This window comes from Monodon monoceros, unplaced genomic scaffold (assembly GCF_005190385.1).
Source record: "Monodon monoceros isolate NGI ecotype Baffin Bay Population unplaced genomic scaffold, NGI_Narwhal_1 Super_Scaffold_18, whole genome shotgun sequence".
Taxonomy (NCBI): domain Eukaryota; kingdom Metazoa; phylum Chordata; class Mammalia; order Artiodactyla; family Monodontidae; genus Monodon; species Monodon monoceros.
In genome coordinates this window covers 131,787,943-131,812,443 of record NW_021703774.1, presented here as the reverse complement: position 1 = coordinate 131,812,443, position 24,501 = coordinate 131,787,943, and the positions used below count along the sequence as shown (strand labels likewise).

The window sequence follows — 24,501 nt, the reverse complement described above, 5'->3', positions numbered from 1 at the left end:
TCGTAAGTACAGTTCTTATATGTGAGTTGTAACAAACATTTCTGATTCTTGTAATCATAAATATAAGACCTTTTAAATAGTGTCTATATAAAATATACAAGAATAATTTTTAAAGATCACATTTCTGTGCTATAATATGCAATAGATGATTTTAAGATTATTAAGGCATACATAAAAAAACTGAGTAGAACCAACTGTTTAGAAACTGAATTCTGAGCTAATTACGGGAGGGAAATCTATCAAGTTTTCTTTAAAAGTGAGTTTTACAGATACTTTTTAATATAAGAGTTTATGTTTTAAAGAGCATTTTACCTGCCCACAATGATAGCCAGTAGCTTCTGCACTGGTTTAAGAATCATCAACAAGAGAGGAACCGGAGCAGCTTGAAACCGTGGAGAAGTATGGAAACTCCTGATGTCTCTTGCGGGTAAACAGTTTAGAGGATGCACCACTGAAAGCGCAGGAACTACTAGAACGTCTTTCATCAGTAGCTGTCTTGAGAAAGAGTTATTCCACGCAGTACATTTTTGGGTAATCATCCAAGTTTCCTTACTTCTGATGCTCAAGAGGCAGCCTGTTCTTTTGCTATTAAAAGTCCTACAGAAATGAAAGTTTTCAGGCAAAAATGTCCATCTATCACCCTGATTTACTCCTGGGCCCGGAGACTTATTTACTATACTGTTAATTTTCACTTGATGACGGTCCAGTGAGGTTACAGCTTGTGTGTTACATTTTCTCCAGCTGGTCAGTAAATTAAATCGGAAGAAAACACAGTTTCTAGCAGCAAACTGCAGTCCACAGATGAAGCTCATCTTTGTTTTGCTTGATTATCTGGAACACAAAATATAAACTATAAATATCTAAGCAAAATACTTATTACCAAACTGGGAATATAACACTTATGAAAAAGGTGTTCTTCCTTTAACGTATCTCTGACTAAATTACCTTGGGTTTCAACTCACTGCCCCCTGCAGCAACTCCTCTTAACAATAAAAACCAAAGAGGCTTTACTAACTTTTAACTCAACAACATGTACTTTCAAAATCTGGATTTTTTCCTTCGTTTCATTTTTTAATTTTAGTTGGGGGAGTCTATTTTTATTTTAACAGCTAAATTAGTTGGGGAATAAGAAATGGATTAAACAAAAACAGCACTAAGTCTCAGCAATCGGCAGCAATGGGGGGAAAGAGTATTTAATGGAATAGTAAAGTCTAACATAAAATGCATTTTAAAAAATACAGATTTGTGGGACTTCCCTGGTAGTCCAGTGGTAAAGAATCCGCCTTACAATGCAGGGGAAGCAGGTTCGATCCCGGCTCCAGGAACTAAGATCCCACGTGCCGTGGGGTAACTAAGCCTGCACGCCACAACTACTGAGCTCGTGTGTCTCAGCTAGAGCCCACCGTGCCACAATTACAGAGCCCACGTGCCCTGCAGCCCAAGCACCACAACTAGAGAGAGAAAACCTGCACGCCACAACTAGAGAAGCCCACACACTGCAACAAAAGATCCTGCACACCTCAACAAAGACCCTGTATGCCGCAACTAAGACCTGACGCGGCCAAAAAAATAAATTAAATATTTTTTTTAAAACCTAAAAAAAAAAAAATAACAATAAAATACAAATTTGTTCCTTTCAAATATAATACTGGCACTTCTGATTCAGGTCAATACAGAGTAAAAGGGACTTACCCTGTCACTGAAAATAACTAAAAGAACAGAAAGAATATGTAGACCTAAATAGACATTTTTCCAAAGGCGGCACACAGATGGCCAACAGGCACATGAAAAGATGCTTGACATTGCTAATTATTACAGGAATGCAAATCAAAACCACAATGAAGTATCACCTCACACTGGTCAGAAGGGCCATCACCAAAAAGTCTACAAATAAAAAATGCTGGAGAGGGTGTGGAAAAAAGGGAACCCTCCTACACTGTTGGTGGGAATGTAAATTGATACAGCCACTATGGGAAACAGTATGGAGCTTCCTTAAACTAACAGAGCTACCATATGATCCAGCAATCCCACTCCTTGGTACATATTCATAAAAGACGAAAACCCTAATTCAAAAAGCTACATGCACCCCAATGTTCATAGCAGCACTATTTGCAACAGCCAAGCCATGGAAACAACCCAAGTGCCCATCAACACAATGGAATATTACTCAGCCATAAAACAGAATGAAATACTGCCACTTGCAGCAAGATGGATGGACCCAGAGAATATTATACTTAGTGAAATAAGTCAAATATTATATAATATCATGTATATTTAGAATCCAAAAAAATAATACAAATGAGTCTATATACGAAACAGAAACAAATTCACAGACATAGGAAACAAACTTATGGTTGTTGGGGAAAGGGAGAGGGGAGGGATAAATTAGGAGTATGGGATTAACAGTTACAAACAGCCATACATAAAATAGGTAAGCAACAAGGACTTTCTGTATAGCACAAGGAATTATATTCAACATCTTGTAATAACCTATAATGGAAAATAATCTGAAATATATACACACACACACAAACTGAATCACTTTGCTGTACACCTAAAACTAACACAATATTGTATATCAACTATACTTCAATTAAAAAAAACAGAGACAATAAGTAAAACAATGGTTTCAACATACTGAACATCAGGCAACGAAGAACAGTCATCCCTGAGAAATGGGAAACAAATTAGGCGAGCCCTACAACTGCCCCAGCCTTCTGCCTGGAGAGAGTTTCTAGGCCACCATGCAAAGAGGGGAAACCTAGCGCAGCCCAATGGTCCTCCTAAATTAAAGAGATGAAGCTGGGAATTCAAGGATATTAAACTAGTTATACATATTGCATATGTTTAAGAAGTTAAAGGAAAGTTTGGACATGTTATGTAGAGACATGGAATACATTTTTTCAAAAGATCAACACTGAATTTCTATATTTGAAAACTATAATGTCTTAGATAAAAATTACACTGGATGAGACTAACACCAAATTAGACATTGTATAAATAAAGACTTATGAACTGACGTATCAATAAAAAACTATCCAAAATGAAATGCAGAGAGGAAACAGACTTTAAGAAATGCATACAGCATCACTGAGGTGTGGGATAACTCAAGTGACCTGATATATGTGTAAATGGAGACCCTGAAAAGTAGAGAGGGATAGTAGACAGAAAAAAAAAAAAAAAAAAGTTGAAAAAATAATGACCAAAATTTTCCAAATTTGATGAAAACTGTAAACCCACAAATCCAAGAAGTTTAACAAACCACACACACAGGAAACACAAAAGAAACTACTTTAAGGTATATCAAATTTCTTAAAACCAATGAAAGAGAAAATCTTAAATTTGACACCTTGGATTAAATGGATACATTCATTGAAAAATACAAACTACCAGAGCTCACTCAAGAAGAAATAAACAACCTGAAGAGCCCTATACCCAATTTTTAAATTGAATTTATAGTTAAAAACCTTCCCACGAAGAAAGCTCCAGAACCAAAAGGCTTCACTGGGGAATTCTACCAAACATTTAAAGAAGAAATAATAATAATTCTATATAAACTCTTCCAAGAAATTAAAAAGGAATAGTTTGCAACTCCTTCCATAAGACCAGCACTACCCTGATACCAAAGACAGAAAAAAAATTACAAGAAGACTATAGAATAATATCCCTCATGAACATAGATACAAAAATTCTTAATAATATTCAGGAAATCTAATTCAAAAATATATTAAAAAGACAATACCTCATGACCAAGTGAGGTTTGTCTCAGGAATGCAAGGTTGAATAAAAATTCAAAAATCAATCAATGTAATTCACCCTAACTGAAGAAGGAAACAGTACATGATCATCTCAAAAGACACAGAAAAAGCAATGGATAAAATCCAACAACCAACCCTGATAAAAACTCAGTAACTAGGACATCTACAGGAACCTATAGGCAACAGTACGTTTATTGGTGAAAGATTATACTTTCCTCCTCAGATCAGGAGCAAGGCAAAGATGTCTGCTCCCACCACTTCTATTCAACATTATACTGGAGATGCTAGGCAGTGCAACAGAATTAAATAAATAGATACATAACTAACTAAATAAATGGCATCCAGATAATAAAGAAGTAAAATGATCTTTATTCCTAGATAACATGACTGTCTATCCAGGAAATCCAAAGAAATCTACAAAAAAAACCTATTAGAATGAGTTTAAGGTGGCAGAATACAAGAGCAATACACAAAAACACTAGCAAGTGAGAAAAGCCAGACTCATACACAGGAAAAAAAATACACAGGAAAGGACACTCCTCTCTCTCCAAAAATCATGCTCTATGATTTCAGCTTTATAATATAAACTGAAGTTTATATATATATAAACTAACTATATATAACAATATATAGTTAGCAGACCAATTTATACTTATAGAGAAATCAGAGGATGGAAAGGTAAAGAGGGGCAAGAGGAGGGATTACAAAGTTTGGGGGGGCAACTAAAATGTTCACTATTGTGGTTGTGTTGTTGGTTTCATAGATATACACGTAAGTCAAAACATGCACGGTTCAAATATGTCCAACTTATTGTACAATATCAACTATACATTAAGCTATTTTTTTAAAAGGTACTAAAAAGAGACAATCAAATGCAATGTGTGATCTCTGATTAGATCCTAATTTGAAAGAAAAAAATTTGTTTTAGAAGACAACTGGAACTATTGGGGTAATTTGAATATGAATTTGCTTTTAGGTTATTTTAGATAAGTACTGCTTATTTTCTTAGGTGATAAAGATGTGGTTATGTAGGTGGATATCTTATACCTGAAATGCTTGCTCAACTCTCTTTTCATGATGAATAAAACTTTCAAATTTTATAATAAAAATACATTCAGACATACACACAGGACATAAAGGCAATACAGAAAAATGCTAACAACCTTTGTATCTAAGTGGTGGTTATATATGTGCTCATTAAATTTTTTTTCAGTTTTTTTTAGTGTTTCAAATCTTCATAATAAAAGTTGCAGGGAAAAATACATAAATCTAACTCAGTCTAGGCTAATACAATATTATCTGGAAAGATGCTTCAGAACATCAATTTTCATAAATAGTATTATCTATACATCAAATTATTTGAAAATTACTCAAATTTTTTACATACTCAGTAATGCTTAAAACACACTAGTATATACAAATATAAGTAAATCTAAAGGAATACACACCAAACCATTCACAGTGGTTATTTGGGGTGGCAGGATGATGGTTGTAAGGGATTCAGTATTTCCATCTCATATATTTCCGTGCTGTTTAAACTTTTACAGGATATGTTATTACTTTTGTAAGCCCCAAATCAATAAAGGCAACTATATTTGTAATTACCATTGATTTCCATGGGCTTCAATAAACTGCATATTTCAGACCAAGCCCCTCATAACACCACCTCCCACTGTTTCTCCAGGCACCTTCCCTACCCCTCCTTCACCCATTCCGAAGCTCCAGACCCACTGATTTACTTACACCTCTCAGAAAAGAAAAGCTCTCATCTGTCTGTGCACATCTATTTATACTGCTTAGCTCTGTTCACATGTCAAGCAAACTCCTGCTCACAGCTCACAACTAACGTGAAATTTAAAGTATTCTACTGACACAGAAGTTAGCAAAAGCCCCAAACACTGTATGTAGTACACATATAAGCAAAAACGCTATCATTTATATCACCTGCAAGTGTCACCTGAAACAGAAATAGTGCCTGATATTTTGTAATCCCTGCTGTATCCTTAAGAAAGGGTAAAGAATGGGAGAAGAAAACTATACATTTTCAAAGATCCAATCACTAGACTACACAGAGCAGAAGAAAGAATCAGGGCTGACACATCCTCTTCAAAGAACTGTAGCAGGTCAACAAACATAGCTGGCAGACTTCCAGGATTACTAAATTAATGATGTGAGAAAACTAAACAATTTGGATTGTTAGCCTCTACGAACGTTTCAGATCCTTAATTCTTTAAGTACCATCTCAGAATGAGCAAGTACAGCGCTCACTGGCACTCACGGCTGAAGCCTGGAAGACAGTTTTAACAACTATTCTGAAAGTGACTATTTCTTCCCTAGTTTCTATGGAAACAGCTGTCAGATTGGCAAAAATAGCACATGTACTTTAAAATAATCATTCAAGCAAAGTACACACATGATGGAAAGCTTAAAAAAATAATAATAAATTAGAAGGCAACAGAGTTGGTTCTTAAGCTTCCAAATGCCAGACTGCACCCCTTCACTACAGCTGAGAATGATGGATATGAACCCAAATCCTTTTCGTGAGGGTTACATGGCATTGGTCAGAGTCACCATAGTTGTTCAATCCCTGAATTCCCAATGAAGTATTTTCATCTCCCTGGACTAAAATTTCTCATTGAGCACTGCATGGCACAACACAACTGTTGTTCCACTTTACGCAGGCAAGTGACATTATTTAAGGAGCACAAAAAGTGAATTTGTAGACAAGTTCATGAAGAAATTATTTAAATACCCTACAACTGTTGAGACAGGGAATTTCCTATTTTTCACTGCGGGGTTTGGGTAGGAAAACGTTTACTTTCTCTGCTTTAAGAGGGACAGGTAAAAGAGATGGTTTGAGTCTCAAGATACCAAAAGCGGCTGGAAGAGGTTTTCTACGGGTGAAGGTGTCACTGTGACGCACACGATACTGCGGTAAAAAGAACCACAACTTTTTAAAAAGCGCCGCTAATGAGAAGGCTGCGAGGAGAGGGAGCTTATCTTCCCGGAAAATGCAGCCACCTGCCTATTTGCAACTCCCGCGCTGCCAGGGTAACACCCTGGGGTCCCCGCAGTTCAACACCAGGACGGGATCAGGCGGGGAAAGGGGACTTTACCGCCACGTCCTCCTTTCCCACTCGCCCTCTCCCCCGACTCCACACGCCGCCCTCGTGCTTTACTCCAGCCCGGCTCCCCGTCGTCCCTCCTCCACCCCAGGCCTCGCCACCCCAACCCAACCGAGCCCCCAAGTGTCCCCGCTCCTAACCCTCAGCGGCCCTCCAAGCTCCCTCCACCCCAACTCCCGTACTCTGCCCCCTCCCCTGGGCCCGGCCCACTCTTAATAGCCGTGCAAAGGCGTCCCCCACCAGGACAGACCCTAACAGTAGCGAAACCGAAGGTTCCTCTGACCCGACCTATGCGCAAGCGTACGCCCCGCCAAAGAAGCCCGGCCTCCTCACTTCCTGCCCTCGCCTCGGACGTGGACGCCTTTGGCTCCGCCCACACCGGGTAGTCAATACACCCGCCCAGAGTCTTCCTCCCAGAGGGCCCCGATCCCATGTGGACTGTGGCGCTCTAGCGCCCCCGCGTGGCCGGAGGAGGGACGTGGCTGCAGGCAGAGCTGCTCGCCTGGAAACATCTTCACCTGCTCAGGTCTCGGAACCTGACTTGGGTCCCTCTAATGAGTGATCCAGGCAAGCCTGTGCCCGCTGTAGATTCTAAGGCAGTGCTGACCAAAAGGAAGGAGATTCGAGGGCTGCCAAAAGGCTAAGGTTTCTTGGTTCAGAAGTTGCACTGATAGAAGTAGTCTTTGGGCTGTGAAAACTCTGTTTTCACATGGCACATTCTAAGGAAGATGAAGAATAACCTGAAGCATCTGGAAGTTAGTTGAAAATAGCTGGCTACAAAGTGATGTGTATAGTACACTTCATTCATTCCACCAAAAAGTATTTATTGGGCACCAAATGCCTTCTAAGTGACAGGGAAACAGAGAGCAAGACAGACCCTACTTTCATGGAGCTTATATCACAGTGAAGAACGAGACAACAAGCAAGTAAACAAGTAAATAAATATCAGATAGTGACATGATCCCATAATTTCAAAGTCAGTTTGTTATATTTATATTCTATGCACAATGAAGAACATCCTAAAGGATGTAAACACTATTTTTAGGTATCACTTTTAGAGTGTTTTAAAGTAATTTTTTCTTTTATCTTGCTTGTCTATAATTTGTAATTTGCCTTTTGCTTTAAAGGAACTATGTTGGCATATCTCTGACCACTGGTTCCCTAAAAACTGAAGGGGCAGTTCCCTGAATCTTCGTGGGCTTATCTCCCACCCTCTGAAGTGCATGTTTCTTACCAAGGTTTCCAATATACTAGCCACCTCTTGCTCATCCTGCCTGATTAGCATGATGTCATCAGTGAAACAGGTGTGACATTCTGTGGGTTGACCAGGTGGTCCAGATCCTGTACTATGATGGATCACAGAGCTGACACAACAGCTGTGATCAGGGATATTACATGATTAGGTCTGCAGTAGTTTGTAAGCCATCCTCCTGGTTTCTGAAGGGGCCAGACAGGCAAACTAAATGGAAATATGACAGGGACGACCATCCTTTGGGTTGTTCATGGGCATTAACTCCACCATCATCCCCCGCTTCCCCTTGGATGAAATACAGGTTTTGATTTACTATCTCGACTTGATAGGGAGGGGACAGTTTCAGAGGCTTTCACTTGGTCTTCCCCACATGAGAACTCAAGGCCAAGGACCTAATGTGGGGGCTTCCTTCAGCTTCCCAATATATATACTCCCAGTTATGCACTCAGAGTCTGGGGAAATGACCACTGGGTGGGTCTATGGGCCCAGGGACCCACTGTAAGCTGGATGTTATCCAGGACTCCGCTTATTACCTGACCCCTAGAAGTCCCCAGTCTTAGAGAAAGGACTTGATAACACTTGGATTTCTGAGTGACAAGATCCTTTCAGACCCTGGGAAATGTCTGGGTATTCCTCTTTCCCCAATATATAGTTAGCTGAGAAAATGGTCATAGGCCATGGAGCAATCATTACTGTAAATACTTGTTTCAGTGTTTTAGGGTTCTTCTTCCTAGGGACCCAGCCACCTCTTTGGTCAATGGGTTCTGTGGTCTGGGTCTGAAAATTGACTCAGATGTGAGAATTAAGCAAAGAACATGACTTTTTATTGGGGTAACAACTCTGAGCCTCCTGTTCCTCCATTCTTTTCTTTTTTTAATTTTATTTTATTTTATTTGATTGGCTGTGTTGGGTCTTTGTTGCTGTGCGCGGGCTTTCTCTGGTTGCGGTGAGCGGGGGCTACTCTTCCTTGTGATGTGCGGGCTTCTCATTGCAGTGGCTTCTCTTGTTGCAGAGCACGGGTTCTAGCCGCGTGGACTTCAGCAGTTGTGGCACGTGGGCTCAGTAGTTGTGGCACGCGAGCTCTAGAGCGCAGGCTCAGTAATTGTGGTGCACAGGCTTAGTTGCTCCGCGGCATGTGGGATCTTCCCGGGCCAGGGCTCGAACCCATGTCCCCTGCATTGGCAGGTGGATTCTTAACCACTGCACCACCAGAGAAGCCCTGTTCCTCCATTCCTGTGTCTTTCTGGTCGTAGACGTTAAGCAGAACCCAGTTGGCTGCCCATCTATTTTTTCCCCTAGGGACACCTTGTATTATTAAACACCTTCACAACCTCTGTGGATCAAGCCCCCTAAGGCTGCCCCCTTGACCTTGCCAGCTGTTATAGTAATCACAGCCCCCAGACTTCTGGTGGTTAAAGCCACCACCTGGCTTCTATTGCTTCAGGATGCTATCATCCTCCTGGATATTATCAAGCCCAGCCCTGTGACTGCTTCTCTTGCCATCATCCCTAGCTGGTGCTCTCCTCATCTGTGCCTTCCTTGCTGTCTTTGTATACTATCTGTCTTTTGGGCCTCCAATGGAACATAATCCTCTGTCTGGTCTTCTGGCTCCACAAAATAAATCATTCCAGCAAGCCCACTTCCCTTGGGCTTTTCTTTTCTTCTAGAGTCTGCCAGAGCGATTCAGATGGCTTCCTCTCTGGAGATTTCCCTTGGATGAAGACACCTGCCTCATCCAAGAATATGCCTTCTCTCCAGGGACAGTGCACATCCAATGACTGGTTAATCTGGGGGGACAAAGCCCTGACCCTTGGATTTTAATTGAGGACAACTCTGCAGGGCCATCCCAGGTCTCCATGGGACTGGCGGAGAAGCCCCACTTTTTCTGCCCAGTCCTCTTTCCCTTCCTCTCCAGCAACTCTGCACACAAAGAATTCTTTCAGAATCTGTTTCTGGGGAACCCAACCTAAGGCAACTCGAGTTTCTCCAGAAGTAGAAGCTGCTCTGATACAGAAAGACTTTCAATCTCACCTCCTAAAGGAAGTACTGGAAACTGAATACTGAATTAAAGGAGAGACTAACTCTGAAGAATTATGAGGGATGAATTGTTTTAGCACCAGGCATAGACAGAAGCGCAACAGACAAGAGGGCTCTGCTGAACTAGATTCGGGCTGAGAGCCAGGTGAGATGAGCACAGGATTTGATGAGGGTCACATATTTGATTGTCTGCAAGGCACGAGCAGTCTTGACTTAAAGTGGCCTTTCCTTTTTCTTGAATACGTGCTAGGCCTGACCATTCCGGATGTTGGAGATGGCTGGCTCTGCATCTGAAATGCACCCCCACATAGACAGTTGCTGCATCTTCATTTGCATATTCCACTCCAACAAAAATTAGCTTAGTATTTTCTCCATCCACATTTGACTTTTTAACTTTCCTCTCCTTTTTTACCTTCTTCTTCTCATATAGCATGAACAGGCAGGCCATTTCATTTTTTAAATTTATAACTTATAATTTTTTCTTTCTTTTTTTTTTGGCCGTGACGCGTGGCATACAGGATCCTAGTTCCCCAAGCAGGGATTGAACCTGTGCCCCCTGCAGTGGAAGCAGGGAGTCTTACCACTGGACCACCAGCGAAGTCCCTTTTCTTTTTCTTTCTTTCTTTTTCTTTTGCCCAAATAGAATTGTCACACCAAATTCCAGTGTGTTCTTTTTATAAATTGCCACGTGGATTGTCATTGCACTAGCTTGCTGACTGGTCTCCCTACCTCTGTCTCATTCCCCTTGTATAAACAGCAGCCAACCAGACCCACTTCCTGAAGTTGGGGGCCAAGAGGGTTCAGTATGGCTCAGCAAGCTCCAGGCTGGGCCCAAGAGGAAGCCACAGCTTGGACACGTCCTTGCTCACTCTCCAGAGGTTAGTTCTCCAGAGATCCCAGCTGAGCACTTTTCTAAGAGTCAGTGCAAACTACTATTTCTTTACTGCACAAGTAAAATAACACCACAGAAGAGCAAAAAAAAGTACCCTTAACCCCACTACCCAGAGATAATCACTGTTAACATTTTGATACGTAACCTTCTTGAAAAGCAAAATTAAAATTACTTTAGGACGTCCCTGGTGGCGCAGTGGTTAGGAATCCACCTGCCAATGCAGGGGATGTAGGTTTGAACCCCGGTCCGGGAAGATCCCACATGCCACAGAGCAACTGAGACCGTGAGCCACAAGTACTGAGCTTGCGCCCTGGAACCCGCGAGCCGCTACTGAAGCCCGCGTGCCTAGAGCCCGTGCTCCGCAACAAGAGAAGCCACCATGATGAGAAGCCCGCACACTGCAATGAAGAGTAGCCCCCTCTCACCACAACTAGAGAAAGCCCGTGTGCAGCCAAAAATTGATAAATAAAATAATTTTTAAAAAAGAAGCAATGTTTAAAATAAACAGAATTAAAAAAATAAAATTACTTTAAATACTTAAAACTTTGATAGGATAAAACATTTCTTACTGTTGTTTTAATGTGCATTCCTTTGATTCCTAACAATGTAAGCAATTTTTTATGCTTATCTGCTCTTTCGATTTCTTCTTTAGCAAATTGTCTGTTCATGCCTTAACCCGTTTTTCTATAAAAACATTCATTTTTATCTTATCGACTGGTAAAAATATTTTATATATTTAAGAATTGTCTGTCGTTCACGTAGCAAACATTTCCCCTGCTTGACAGTTGCCTTTCAATTTTAATTCATGTCTGCATATATAAATAATTTTTAAAATTGTGGTATAGACAAATCTATCCATCTTTTCATTTTGGTTTTTGCCTTTGAGGTCATATTTATAGTCTGTCTTAATCCCAAAATTATGTATTTACCAATATTTTCCTCTAGTATCAATATTTAACGACTTTGTTCTTAAATCTTTAGTCTACTAGGAATTTATTTTGGTGCAAAGTAGAATAGAAAAATATAACCTAAAATATTTTCTGAATGATTAGGCCAGTGGAGCTTTTACAAAAGACACATGCATATGCCCTTCCCATGGTGAGGACACCAAGGTAACTACTGTCCCAACAATTTATTGAACAGCCCATCCTTTCCTGACTCAGTTGAAGTGTTGCTTTTGTTACATACTAAATTCTCATAAATACCCACATCTTTTCCTTTGTCTGTCTGTTCTGGCACTAGTATAAGATTCTAATTATTCTAACTTCACAATATAGATTTTATTTTCAAATATTTTCTGGCTCTTCTTATCCATTTCACCTTTAAGATGAACTTTAGAAATTTTTTCAAGTCCTCCCCCACCAAAAATGCATTGAGACTTTGATTTTGTTATTGCTGTTGTTTTTAAACTTAGATTAATTTTGAAGAAATTTATATCTTTGCAATGTTGACTCTATCAGTCCAGGAAGCTGGCATATGTCTCCATTTATCCAGGTTTTCTTTTATGTCCCTCCATAAAGTTTTACAGTTTTCTCATATGAGTCAAAGCAGTATATTTTCTAAAGGAACTATAAACTTTGACTTGTCATCTTAAAATTACAGAATATCAGAACTGGAAGGGACTTAAACATCATCCCAGCATCCCACTCGATCTGTAGCTGAGTTTGCCTCTCAAACAAGCAAAGATATGGGGTGTATTTTGGTGAGTTTTTTTGACATGATGACATCATATTACATGTATTTTCTGTGACTTCAGTTTATTGCTTGAACAGCAAGTCTTGGAGAAATTTATATATCAATGTATAGAGATAACTTAATTCATTTTAATCACTGCATAGTGTTCTATGGAAATGATACTGCATCACTTATTATTCCCCTGTTGTGGACATTTAAACTATTGCTGTTGTTTTGTTCTTACAAAGAACTCAGCTTACAACCTTGCACCCTAACTAAAAGTTCTCAAAATTCTATAGCACACAACCAGTGCCTGCAAAGGCCCCCTCCTCCAGGTGGCACAATGCCTGTTCAAAGAAAGGCTTTCCTTTGGCTTTCCAGTGGCCTTCAGTTCTGTTCAATGAACATTTAATGAATGGGTGTTGTATAGTGAGCCCTGGAGTTTTGTAATACCCCAATTTCAACACAATAAAATTCATTACTTCAAAAAATACTTGCTGAGTGCACACTATGTGCCAGGCACTGTGTAGGTGTGAGGGCTCCAGGGAAAATTAACAATCCCCAGCCATTCTTCTGAACTCCAACAATTCCCAAAATATAAGAGGGGTCATTACAACATGGTACCCGTTTATTTCTAAGCCCTGGATAATTATTTACCCATTAGACCAGGGGACCAGGCAGCAGATTCTCAAATAATTTGGATAATCCCTTAAATGTGTTGTGAGATGTCCATGCTTATAATTCCTATGCTCTTGCACATGCTGTCTTTTCTATGTGGAATGTTGTCTAATTTGGGTCTCCCTCAGAAGGATACCCTGAGACAAGGAATCAAATGTAAGTAATTTATTTGGGAGATGATCCCAGGAAGCACCAGCTGAGGAGCAGAGAAGTGAGACAGGAAAAGGAAGCAAGCCAATACATGATGCATTAACCAACTAGTTACAGACGGGGTCAAATGGAGTGGAGTCTCTCTGAAGAGTGTGGGGAGACTATGTAACACACAGAGTTTTCCTAACTGGAGGAGAAAGTCGCCAGGCTATTTATCTACCAATTCCAGCCAGTCATCGGTTGAGTGCTGTCCTGGGGGTGATTAATTCTCTGCGCTTGCGGCATCTTGCATACGCTTCTGAGGGATCCAAAAGCCTCAAGAAGAGGGATGCAGATGCTGGCTGTTGCAAGTAGAACCAGCGTGTGCAGAGTTATGGGCCAGACACCAACAGCCATCCAGGGGGATCTGTGTGGGCACCACTGGCATCTACTACAAATGCCTTTTCTACCGTCACCTGGCTAATTCATTCTTCAAAACACAGGGCAGAAATCACACCCTCCGGCAGGTCCTGCACGCTTCTGCAGCAGGCCTGGTGAGTTGCCCCACTTTTCTGTGTACCAGCAGCACTCCATGCTTATGTTTTTCCTACTAAGAGATTGTAAGTGGTGGCTCTGAGACCCAAGCTGGCTCCTGACTCCAAATCCCACAATGAAACCACTAGCACGCTCCCGTACAAGTGAGCCCCTTGACTTGGAGATGCATCATAACTCCAGTCTCTGCCTCTGTCTTTTTTTTTTTTTGGAAATTTAGAATTTTATTTATTTTTTTATACAGCAGGTTCTTATTATCTGCCTCTGTCTTCATATCACCATCTTCTCTGTGTTTCTGTGTCCTCTCTTCTCATAAGGACACCAGTTATTGGATTTAGGCCCCATCCTAAGTCAGGATGATCTCCTCTCAAGATCCTTAGCTTAGTTAAGATCTACAAAAACTATTTCCAATGGGAATTTGAAGGAGAAAAAGTTCTTCTGTGTGGCTCTTAAATTAATAAAATACGAGACTGGAGCTGCCGGTGGCCCTATTGCCCTAGATGAGGAGGAAGTTGGCCTAGAAAATGAAAGCCAAGCCATGAGCAGAATAAAGATATAAAGAGAGAAACAGAAACCTGACATTATTTGAGCCCTTGGACCCAGCCATGCCTAAAGCTAATACCTGTCCTTCACTTTCCAGTTACATGAGTCAACAAATTCCTTTTGCTTAACTGGTTTGAGTTTAGCTGCTAACAAACACTTGCACCTGAAATAGTTCTTAATAATACAATCAAGTATTACATACCTGCTTTCCTCCTTGATTGATCCATTTCCCCTTCTCTTCTTCTTATACCTGACAAATTCCTATTTATCCTCAGGTCTCAGTTTAAACTTTCTCAAGTAGACCTTCCCTAAACTGATCCCCACCTCCACCCCAAATTACATCAGTTTTACCTGATGGATGTTCTCATAGCCCAGCATTCCCTTATCACAACACTTATCTCACATGATTGTACTTGCCTGTTTAGTTTATTCCCCTATCCCAACACTACCTCTGTGCTGAAATGTAAGATCTTTGAGAACAGAAAAAAATTCTGTTTATTGCTCTATTCTGGTTTCTAGCATAGTGATGAAAAGTAGTAGATGACTAATGTCTGTTCATTCACAACTTTGAATCTTCATTTGTTTTTCAAAGTGTGGTAAAGTAGGCTATGACCAAATATAAGTTATGGCTGCTGTATGTGTGTGTGTGTGTGTGCGTGTGTGTGCGTGTGTGTGTGTGTGGCTACTGGACAATTGTAATATGTCCTGATTAATTTTTAGTAGAGACACTGGTAATTACTTTTACCTAGGGATTTCTTAATAAAACTATAATAATAATTTTTTGAAAACACACAGGCTGATCAAAGGGAATAATTTGAAGAGGATAATTATACTCATGGAGGATGAAGATTATTGCTTTAATAGTATTAAGCGGTCTGATGAGACTAAAGAAAGGAAGAACTCAGTTTGCCAGCTCCTTAGGCATTTTCTGAAGATCTGGATTTAAATCTAAATAATACATCACCTTGAATTGTCCTTCTTTTAAATAACATTTGTCCCCCTGATTATTGAAGCAAATTATAAGCATCATAGAAAATTTGGAAAATATGTAAAAGTATATTTGGAGAAAATGGAAAGCCCCAGTATCCCCACTGATGAGTCTTTGTGTTTTATTTTGTGTGTATCTGTAACCAGGTGTCAGTTCAGATCCTGGCTCTTGCCCCCAGGGACACTCCTGGCCTTACCTTCTCAGGGTCCCTCCTCCGGGATTCCTGATTTCACTTACCACGGGTGTCCCCTTTTTATCCCACAGAAACAAATAGATGCCTTTTCCTTGATTTCCACACTTGCATAGCTGACTTATCCTGAAAATCTGGGGGTAAAGACAAGGAGGAAATTTACATCGCAGTTCCGTATTCATCATTCATTCATTCATTCGGCAGGCACTGCCTTTAAAAGAAATGAAATATTAGAATTTCCTTTGCTTAGTCAAGTCACACACTAGTGGTCTGGATGGAGTTGAATAGTATCCCCCCAAAATATATGCCCGCCTGGAACCTATAAATGTGACCTTATTTGGAAATAAGTTCTTCTCCGATGCAATCAAGTTAAGATGAGGTCATACTAAACTACAGTGCATCCCAATCCAATGACTGGTGTCTGATAAGAAGAGGGAAATTTGGACATAGACACACACAGAGGAAAGACAGCCATAGGAAGGAGAGATTGAAACTATCTGTCACAGGCCAAGGAGCGCCAAGAAGCTAGAGGATGCAAGGAATGATGCTTCCTTAGAGCCTCAGAGAGCATGTGGCCCTGCTCACACCTTGATTTTAGACTTCTAGCCCCTAGAACTGTGAGAAATTACTTTCTATTATTTTTCAGCCACTACATTTGTTGTGCATAGTTATGGCGGCGCCAGGAAACTAATACAGGGGTCAACCCCATGCTGAATGATCTCTCCTCCTTGCCTCTCCATCCTCTCCTCACCCTCATCCCCCAGCTTCTACCCAACTCCAAAAAAATATCCTCCCACTTCTTAATACAAATCAGTCTGGGTTCTTTCTCCTGCTCCCCAAGCAAGGGGCCTCCCTTTGTAAATCCAAAGGCTTATCCTTTGCTTCACCAAATGGGCGGTGGCCAAGGAGGGATTCCCTTTCTCCCATCCCAGTAGACTGTTCAAAGAAAACCAAGTGGAATAATGATTGATTTCTACACTGATAAAAATTATACCATTGCACTTGAAGATTAAAAACAGAAAGAAGAGAAAAAGAGGAAAACAAAAGCAGTTATGGTCAGTTTGGATTTAAAACAGCCAATTTTGCATTTAAATTACAAATGTGTTCCCATTTTTCTTTTTAAAAATGGAGCGGGGTCATTGTGCCACTTTGGTACTATTCCCCCTGCCCTTCACTTAACAATATACTGTGAGCACTTTCCCATATTAAAAAGTCCTCAAAAATTAAACCATAATTTATATAGATCCACAATCCCTTATCCACAAATTCAGAATGCTCTGAAAACTGAAAGCTGTTTTGAAACTTTGGTGCCAACCCATTTGATGACAAAACTGACCTGAAGTGGCCTACAGCTATCTATGGTCTATTTATACCAATTAGTGTGGCTACTAATAAGTTGCATGGCAGAAATCTGGATGTGTTGATGACGTTGCTCCAGACCCTATTGAGAGTGCTAAATAATACATGCACGATTATGACCAGACCTAGGAGGACCGCTGCAAAGGATCCCAGCACCAAGAAGTTTGCAACAACCAGCCATACGCTCTCCCCTTTTAGTATAAAAGAAGCCTGAATTCTAACTCAGCCGTGTGGCTGACAGGGTCTTTGTGCTCTGGCCGGGTATCAGGCCTGTGCCTCTGAGATGGGAGAGCCGAATTCAGGACATTGGACCACCAGAGACCTCCTGGCCCCATGTAATATCAAATGGCAAAAGCTCTCCCAGAGATCTCCATCTCAATGCTAAGACCCAGCTCCACTCAATGACCCGCAAGCTAGAGTACTGGACACACTATGCCAAACAACTAGCAAGACAGGAACAAAACCCCACCAATTAGCAGAGAGGCTGCCTAAAATCATAATAATGTCACAGACACCCCAAAACACACCACCAGATGCAGTCATGCCCACCAGAAAGACAAGATCCAGCCTCAGCCACCAGAACACAGGCACCAGTCCCCTCCACCAGGAAGCCTACAAAACCCACTGAACCAACCTTAGCCACTGGGGGAAGACACCAAAAACAACAGGAACTACGAACCTGCAGCCTGTGAAAAGGAGACCCCAAACAGTAAGTTAAGGAAAATGAGAAGACAGAGAAACACACAGCAGATGAAGGAGCAAGATAAAAACCCACCAGACGAAACAAATGAAGAGGAAATAGGCAGTCTACCTGAAAAACAATTCAGGGTAATGATAGTAAAGATGACCCAAAATCTTGGAAATAGAATGGAGAACATACAAGAAACATTTAACAAGGACCTAGAACAACTAAAGAGCAAACAAACAATGATGAGCAACACAATAAATGCAATTTAAAAATCTCTAGAAGGAATCAATAGCACAATAACTGAGGCAGAAGAATGGATAAGTGACCTGGAAGATAAATTAGTGGAAATAACTACCGCAGAGCAGAATAAAAAAAAAAGGATGAAAAGAATTGAGGACAGTCTCAGAGACCTCTGGGACAACATTAAATGCACCAACATTCTAATTATAGGGGTCACAGAAATAGAAGAGAAAAAGAAAGGGACTGAGAAAATATTTGAAGAGATATAGTTGAAAACTTCCCTAATATGGGAAAGGAAATAGTCAGTCAAGTCCAGGAAGTGCAGAGAGTCCCACACAGGATAAATCCAAGGAGAAACACGCCAAGGCACATATTAATCAAACTATCAAAAATTAAATACAAAGAAAAATTATTAAAAGCAGCAAGGGAAAAACAACAAATAACACACAAGGGAATCCCCATAAGGTTAACAGCTGATCTTTCAGCAGAAACTCCCAGAAGGGAGTGGCAGGACATATTTAATTCAGGTTGAAAAGGAACCTTCAGGTTGAAAATTCAGGTTGGGTAAATCTATTCTCCTCTCTGGGCCTCAGTTTCTTCATCCGTAGAATGGAGTCTTGGACTACATGATCCTTTTTCCAGCTCTGACATTCTGTGATTCTGTTTGAAAAACAGTGAAGACAAAACTATGTAAGTAGGGAGAAATTACATGATTTAAAGAATTGCTCCAGGAACTCCCTGGCAGTCCAGTGGTTAGGACTTGGTGATCTCACTGCCGAGGGCCTGGGTTCAATCCCTGGTCAGGGAACTAAGATCCCATAAGCTGCAAGGTGTGGCCAAAAAAAAAAAAAAAAAAAGAATTGCTCCAATTAAGGAAATAGCAAGAGTGGAGAAAGCCCCGTGTGACCCAAACAAGGAAATCAGATGAGCCTCCCACAGGGCTCAGAAGACAAGTTGTGACATGCTAGGTGAGTCACACCTGCTCTTTACATTCCTTCCAAGGGCAGCCCCAGGCCTGTGCCCAAAACAGTAAATGTTAATTTGGGGGGCGGGGCTGGAGATCTGGAGGTGGAGACTAAACCCCTACAGATAGCCGGTTCTGGATAGTATAATCCTGTGATTGGCAGAGACAAGCTGAGTTTCAGAACAGAGCATGGGGGGCTCTTCCTTGGAAGAAATGAATAAGAAAGGTGTCTCAACCTGTTTGGTATCTGGGGTAGCAACCTGGGCTAGAAAGCCAAAACAAAGGCTCTAAACTCTGGCTTTGGCACATGGAGGATGTGTGATCATGAGTTACTCAGCCTATTTGGACCTCAGTTTTCTGACATGTGAAATGGATGTAATCTATAGGAGAGGAAAAAATTTAAGATATACTGAACTCTAAGTGCCCAGATCATTCTAGGCACTCCTATCAATTACCTTCATTTAATTTTTTGTAATAGACAGAGATTTGTAGTTTTCAACAGATGAGGAAACTCGGGAGAGTTAAGTGACTTATTGCCCAGTAGAGCAGGATTTGAACTCAGGTTTGTCAACACTTGGGTTATTACCAGTAAACCTATGCCTCAGAGGTGATACATGTGAAAGTGCTTTTAGAACCATGAAGTGCAATAAAGTGCAAGGACTCATAGTCCAGAATTAATGCAGAAATTTAGAAATTATCCAGAAGTGACATTCTGATGAAGGAATGGGCTTTCTCAGGACTTTTTTCCTTTGTTCAGCTGCCCACTCAATCCTTAATCTGTTTATTTTCTGGGCAGTCAAGTGATTGTTTTCTGTTTTTTTTGTTTTGGCCACGTCTTAATTCCCTGACCAGGGATCGAAGCCATGACCCCTGCACTGGAAGCATGGAGTCTTAACCACTGGACTGCCTGAGAAGTCCCAAGTGATAGTTTTTTGCAGTGACTCTTGAAACAATGGCAGTGTGATGTAAACAAAAGAATACTGGAGGAGGGATCAAGAGACTGTCTAGTTTCAGCTGTGCCACAGAAACATTAATCTTGAGAAGTCACTAACCCTTTCATTTGTAAGATGAGAGGCTAGGTTAGAGGTGATTGCCAAGGTCCCTTTAGCTAAGGAATTCAGTGACCTGGAGGGGTGGGGGAAGGGGGTTGCCTGAGAGTGGTTTCACTCTGTTAAGTTTCCCATTCTATCCTCAGGCACTTAAGCTGTCCTTTCCACTTTGGGGAAGCCAACCCACATCAGCCTTCTCCCCTTGTTAAGCCCCATTTTAGCCTGAGAGGATGTTTGGAGCCTGATGGGCATTTCTCCCTAGCAGGAATGCTTATAGAGTTAGAGACTCTGGCGATCATAAGGTATCACTCCACCAGCACACACCAACCACAGCCCCAAGCTGCCAAGGCAGCAGCTAAGAGCTCCCTCGCCCCAGTTCGTACTGGTGCTTCATTCTTGAGTGGTCGGCATAGACTACCCAGTGGAAGTGGGAGGAGGAACGTGGGATGGATTCCAGGGAAGAAACTGATATCCTGGATCTAGCTATTTGGGGTTGGATATACCAACCACCCTGTCCTTTGTGCACACCCATTGTTGCAGCAATTTCCCAGGAATTGCAGTAATTTGTTTACCCCACAGTGACCTTCTAACACACCCCGCTTCACATAAATGAGTGAAAACAAGGAGATAAATGTGAAGGAGACAAGATGTTTTGCAGCTAAAATGAAGTAAAAGTTTTTAAAGCACATTACTAGTAGAATCTTAGGAAAACAGACTGTGTACATATGCACACACAGCCAGAGCATAAGCCCTCTACAGACTGGCTATGACTATGTGAGAAAGTCATTTAACTCAGAGCCGCAATACTTTGGGATTAAGTCAATTGCCAAGGACTAAATGGGAATAGCACAGCTACTTCCAAGTATGGCAGGGATTCAAAGGAGATACAGCTCCTAAAACAAAGGTAGTTTTCCTTCTCCAAGGGAGAATTCTCATTTAGAGATAACCTAAAGTTGGTCCCCTTCCCCAACAACAGTAGCTAGTTCTAGCTTCCTCCCTCAGACCCACCCTCCTGCAGGGGGTTTCCAAACAATCTTATTTAGAAAGACCTGCGTTTACACTTGCCAGTTCAGGGATCTCAGAAACACCAGAGTGGCTATAGGAAATGACCCATCCTGCTAAAAAGTGTTAGAATTTTGAAATAAGAAATCTGAGTAGTGGGAAATTAGAGGAGACCAAAGTGATCTAAACCTGGAGCAAGTTTTCACAAACTCCATCTTTTGGTTTGTGCCTTTTTAATATTTTATTACATTCTTTTTTTTTATTTTAAAAATCACAACAGCATTATCAAAGACAACCTATATACAAACATTTTACAGAAGAAACCTTACTAGTATCAGCTGTAACAAGGGCAAGTTGAAGAACAGATGCTGAGTTTCTGGGCCAAAGTCTGCCGGCAAACAAAGACATCTAAAATGTGTTCAGGCAGCTGAAACAGGCTTCTTTCCCGATGACAAGCATGTGTGGTCGGTAATATCAGTACAAACGATGGTAAATGAGGATACTACACGGGGCCAAGTTGCGAACTCCTCATCAGGAAAGCCACAATACAAGTGGAGCTAATCAAATAACTTAAACCCAAGACGGTAAAAGCGCTGTTTCCCATCTAAACGCATTTAGCCGTCAGCATTGATTTTGCGTCACTTGTAAACGATGCTGAGTTGTCATACAAACACTTGACCCTTATACATAACCCTATGCCAAACTTCCCTTAACCCTTCGAGTCAGGTTTCTGGTTGGACAGAAAGGGGAGGAATTTTAGAAATGCTTCCTTCAGGACAGAAGTCAGAAAGAGGTGACGCAGAGAACAGGATCTATTAAATTTGGTGGTGGCGGGGGGAGGCAGGAATCTGGGGGGAGAAAGCCCTCCTTGGGGCCAAGAATCAAGAAGCGTGACTCACTTGGGTCTGGGACCTTGCTGAAATCCGATACCCTACCCCACCCCACCCCAGCCCCATCGGTACCTACAAGCTCGGTTCCTTTCTCATCTCCCCCAGTTCCTTGATCTCCACCTTCTTGTACTTCCCCAACTTCCTCCGGTTGGTGATTACCAGGACGGCCACGCCGGCGGCCAGGGCCACCAGGACCACCACGATGACGGCGATGAGGCCGCTGGTGAGGCGCTTCATGGAGAACTGCGGGGACTTCTCATCCAGGTAGTAGATGAGCGTCCGCTCCAGCAGCAGGGGCTCTCCGCGCACGCGCACGTCGAGGCCGCTGTGGCCCGGGAACAGCGACTCGCCCTTGATGTCTCTCTCGAAGTAGTAGGCGGCGTCGGCGATGTCCACATCGCCGGCGACCTTCTGCGACGTGTTCTGCTGAAGCTCGATCTGGATGGTGGGGTGCTCGTAGTGCACGGCCGCCACGAACTTGGGGTGCAGCAGGTAACGCTCCCAGAAAAGCCGCCGCAGCTCGGCATCCAGGTCTGAGTGGTTGAAGGCGCGGACGGCCGGGCGGCGGCGCAGGTCGATGAGGATGTGGTGGGTGCGCACCAGCTCGTCGCAGCGCAGACTCAGGTCGCCCTTGTCCGTGCGGCGCACGCCCACCGAGTTCACGCACCAGCACACAGACGTCTGGTTGCACTGGCGCGGCTTGAAGCGGCCCTGCTGGTCGCAGTCCGGGTCGTACAGGCCGTCGTTGTCCACGAGCGCGTGCTCGCTCGGCTGCACCAGCGCGCGGCCGCTCTTCTCGGCGCGCATGCGCGCCTTGAACAGCAGGCACTTGGACGTGAGCGTGGAGCAGTCGACCTCCAGGCCCGAGCCGAGCACGCGGCACTGGCAGCGGCCGTCCGGGCCGCTCCGGTTGCACACGGTCATCTTGTTGGTGGGGCACGTGCAGTTGTCCTGCGCGGCCGCGTGGCCGATCACCGCCGACAGCAGCAGGAGCGGCGGCAGCAGCGACGGCCACGGCAGCGCGAGGCCCGGACCCCGGGCCATGGTGGGGCGGAGGAGCGCGGACGGGGCGCGGGCTGGCGAGGGCTGGGGACTGCGCTGGGTTCCGGCTCCGCCGTCTGAGACGGTCTCCAGGCGTCTGCCGCCCGCCACTCCCTCCCGCTCTTATGCTCCACCGGACCTGCCTGGCTGGTTCGGCCGCCGACTCACCCGCTGGTATTTGGGTGACACATCCCGCCGCCCCCCATCCTCGTCTCCGTCCCACGGAAGGCCCAACCCGCCCTGCGCAGCCTGCGGCAGGATCAGGGGAGCGGAGGCTGTCCCGTCTCCTGTGGACCGAAAGCCCGGGAACGGAAAACCGATACTCAACTGAGGGCTGCGAGGACCCGCCCCCGGCCCACCCGGCCCCACCTGCGGAGCGACCCGCCCTAGGCGCGGCCTCCAGCCGAGGACCTTGGGCGTCTCGGCCGCTCTCCGGGGCTGGAATTCTCAGAAGTTGTACTGAGAGATAAGGCGTGGGACTGTCACTCTTTTGTCCCCCTTCCCCGCTTTTCTCTCCCCCCTTCCCAGCCCTTGTCCCTACTTTAAGTTCTTTCACTTCCTCGCCTCTTTCCCTACTTCCTGTAATAGCACACATTTATATAGTTTACAGTTTGCAAATATTATCTCACCCTCACATCAGGTCCCGACAGGTATGCATTCCCTATCAGACCCATTTTAAAAGTGGTGTGGTTAAACTTTAAAGTCTCCCAGCCATCAACTTCCTCAGATTCCTCGGAGGCGCGGTTGGGACTCTGCCTGGCTGTTCTGAGACCTTAAACAAATGCTTATGGAAACGGAGTGGTGCAAAATCTGAAGAAAGGTTAGGGAGTCTTTCTGTTACCATAGCATGGGTAAAACCCAGGTGGCCTGGTGGCCAATGTATTAGAAGTTCTGTTAAACACCTTTTTCCCCTCTCCTTCACACACGCAAACCCGGAATATTTACGCATGTACTCAGTATAGGGAGATGAAAAGGAACAAATTCTTTCAAAGAATCAGCAAGGCTATAAGGAGTTCTTTGTACAATTTGATTCTAAAAGAGCAAGTCATTGCTTTCTTTCACTATATCCCATATAAGTAGCTGAACCACTGCAAACAATGAAAGGCTAGAGCCCGTGGGATATTGCCTGTGTGTGGCTGCTTCCATGGGATGGAGGAGTTGCCATCTCTTTTTTTGACTCATCAAGAAGGTCCAGGGTTTCAAAGCTGTGGTAAAATTAACAATAAATAGCAAGCTATAATTATTCCTGGTGAAAGCACATTTTATATGTTCAACATTTAAAGAACACCAGCAGTGGTTCAAGGGTGTTGTTTCACAGCTGAAAGCCAGCCAGGCCTCTACCCCATTAATTTTCTAGCAATTCCTGAGGCAGGTAGGTGGATATATATCATTCTGCCTTTACAGGCAGAGAAAGCAGAGACATGTGGGGGGCAATTTCTTACCCACAAGC

At 42.8% G+C, this 24,501-nt stretch overlaps 2 protein-coding genes across 8 annotated transcripts in view; both read right to left on the bottom strand.

Moving 5' to 3' along the window:
* The window catches only part of OMA1 (OMA1 zinc metallopeptidase), an 85,252-nt gene extending 66,568 nt beyond the window's left edge, over nucleotides 1-18,684 (bottom strand). The window contains exons 1-3 of one of the 6 annotated variants that reach the window (XM_029229786.1): nucleotides 18,646-18,684; nucleotides 15,866-15,952; nucleotides 313-831 (exon numbers count right to left, since the gene is read on the bottom strand). In XM_029229786.1, coding sequence (XP_029085619.1) covers nucleotides 313-812 — 500 coding nt within the window. In that variant the 5' untranslated portion in view covers nucleotides 813-831; nucleotides 15,866-15,952; nucleotides 18,646-18,684. Of the gene's footprint in view, nucleotides 1-312; nucleotides 832-1,288; nucleotides 1,534-5,206; nucleotides 5,271-5,363; nucleotides 5,865-7,133; nucleotides 7,200-15,865; nucleotides 15,953-18,645 lie in introns of those variants that run through there. The other 5 variants (XM_029229783.1, XM_029229788.1, XM_029229787.1 and 2 more) reach the window with 5 other exon arrangements.
* Nucleotides 753-23,326, bottom strand: TACSTD2 (tumor associated calcium signal transducer 2). Of its 2 annotated transcripts, XR_003794537.1 has the most exons (4): nucleotides 22,087-23,326; nucleotides 18,646-18,765; nucleotides 15,866-15,952; nucleotides 753-831 (listed from the first exon to the last, which is right to left on the bottom strand). XR_003794537.1 is itself a non-coding variant. In XM_029229790.1 (2 exons), the coding sequence occupies exon 1, from the start codon at nucleotides 23,052-23,054 to the stop codon at nucleotides 22,083-22,085; it is 972 nt and encodes a 323-aa protein (XP_029085623.1). In that variant the 5' UTR covers nucleotides 23,055-23,326; the 3' UTR covers nucleotides 18,628-18,765. The 2 variants fall into 2 exon arrangements, 1 of the variants encoding a protein (XP_029085623.1); XM_029229790.1 differs by lacking the exons at nucleotides 753-831; nucleotides 15,866-15,952 and having other exon boundaries at nucleotides 18,628-18,765; nucleotides 22,083-23,326.
* Nucleotides 23,327-24,501: the final 1,175 nt, after the last annotated feature.

Bases quoted from the DNA above. Each gene is read 5' to 3' on its own strand.
- TACSTD2 (XM_029229790.1), bottom strand. From the start codon at position 23,054: ATGGCCCGGGGTCCGGGCCTCGCGCTGCCGTGGCCGTCGCTGCTGCCG.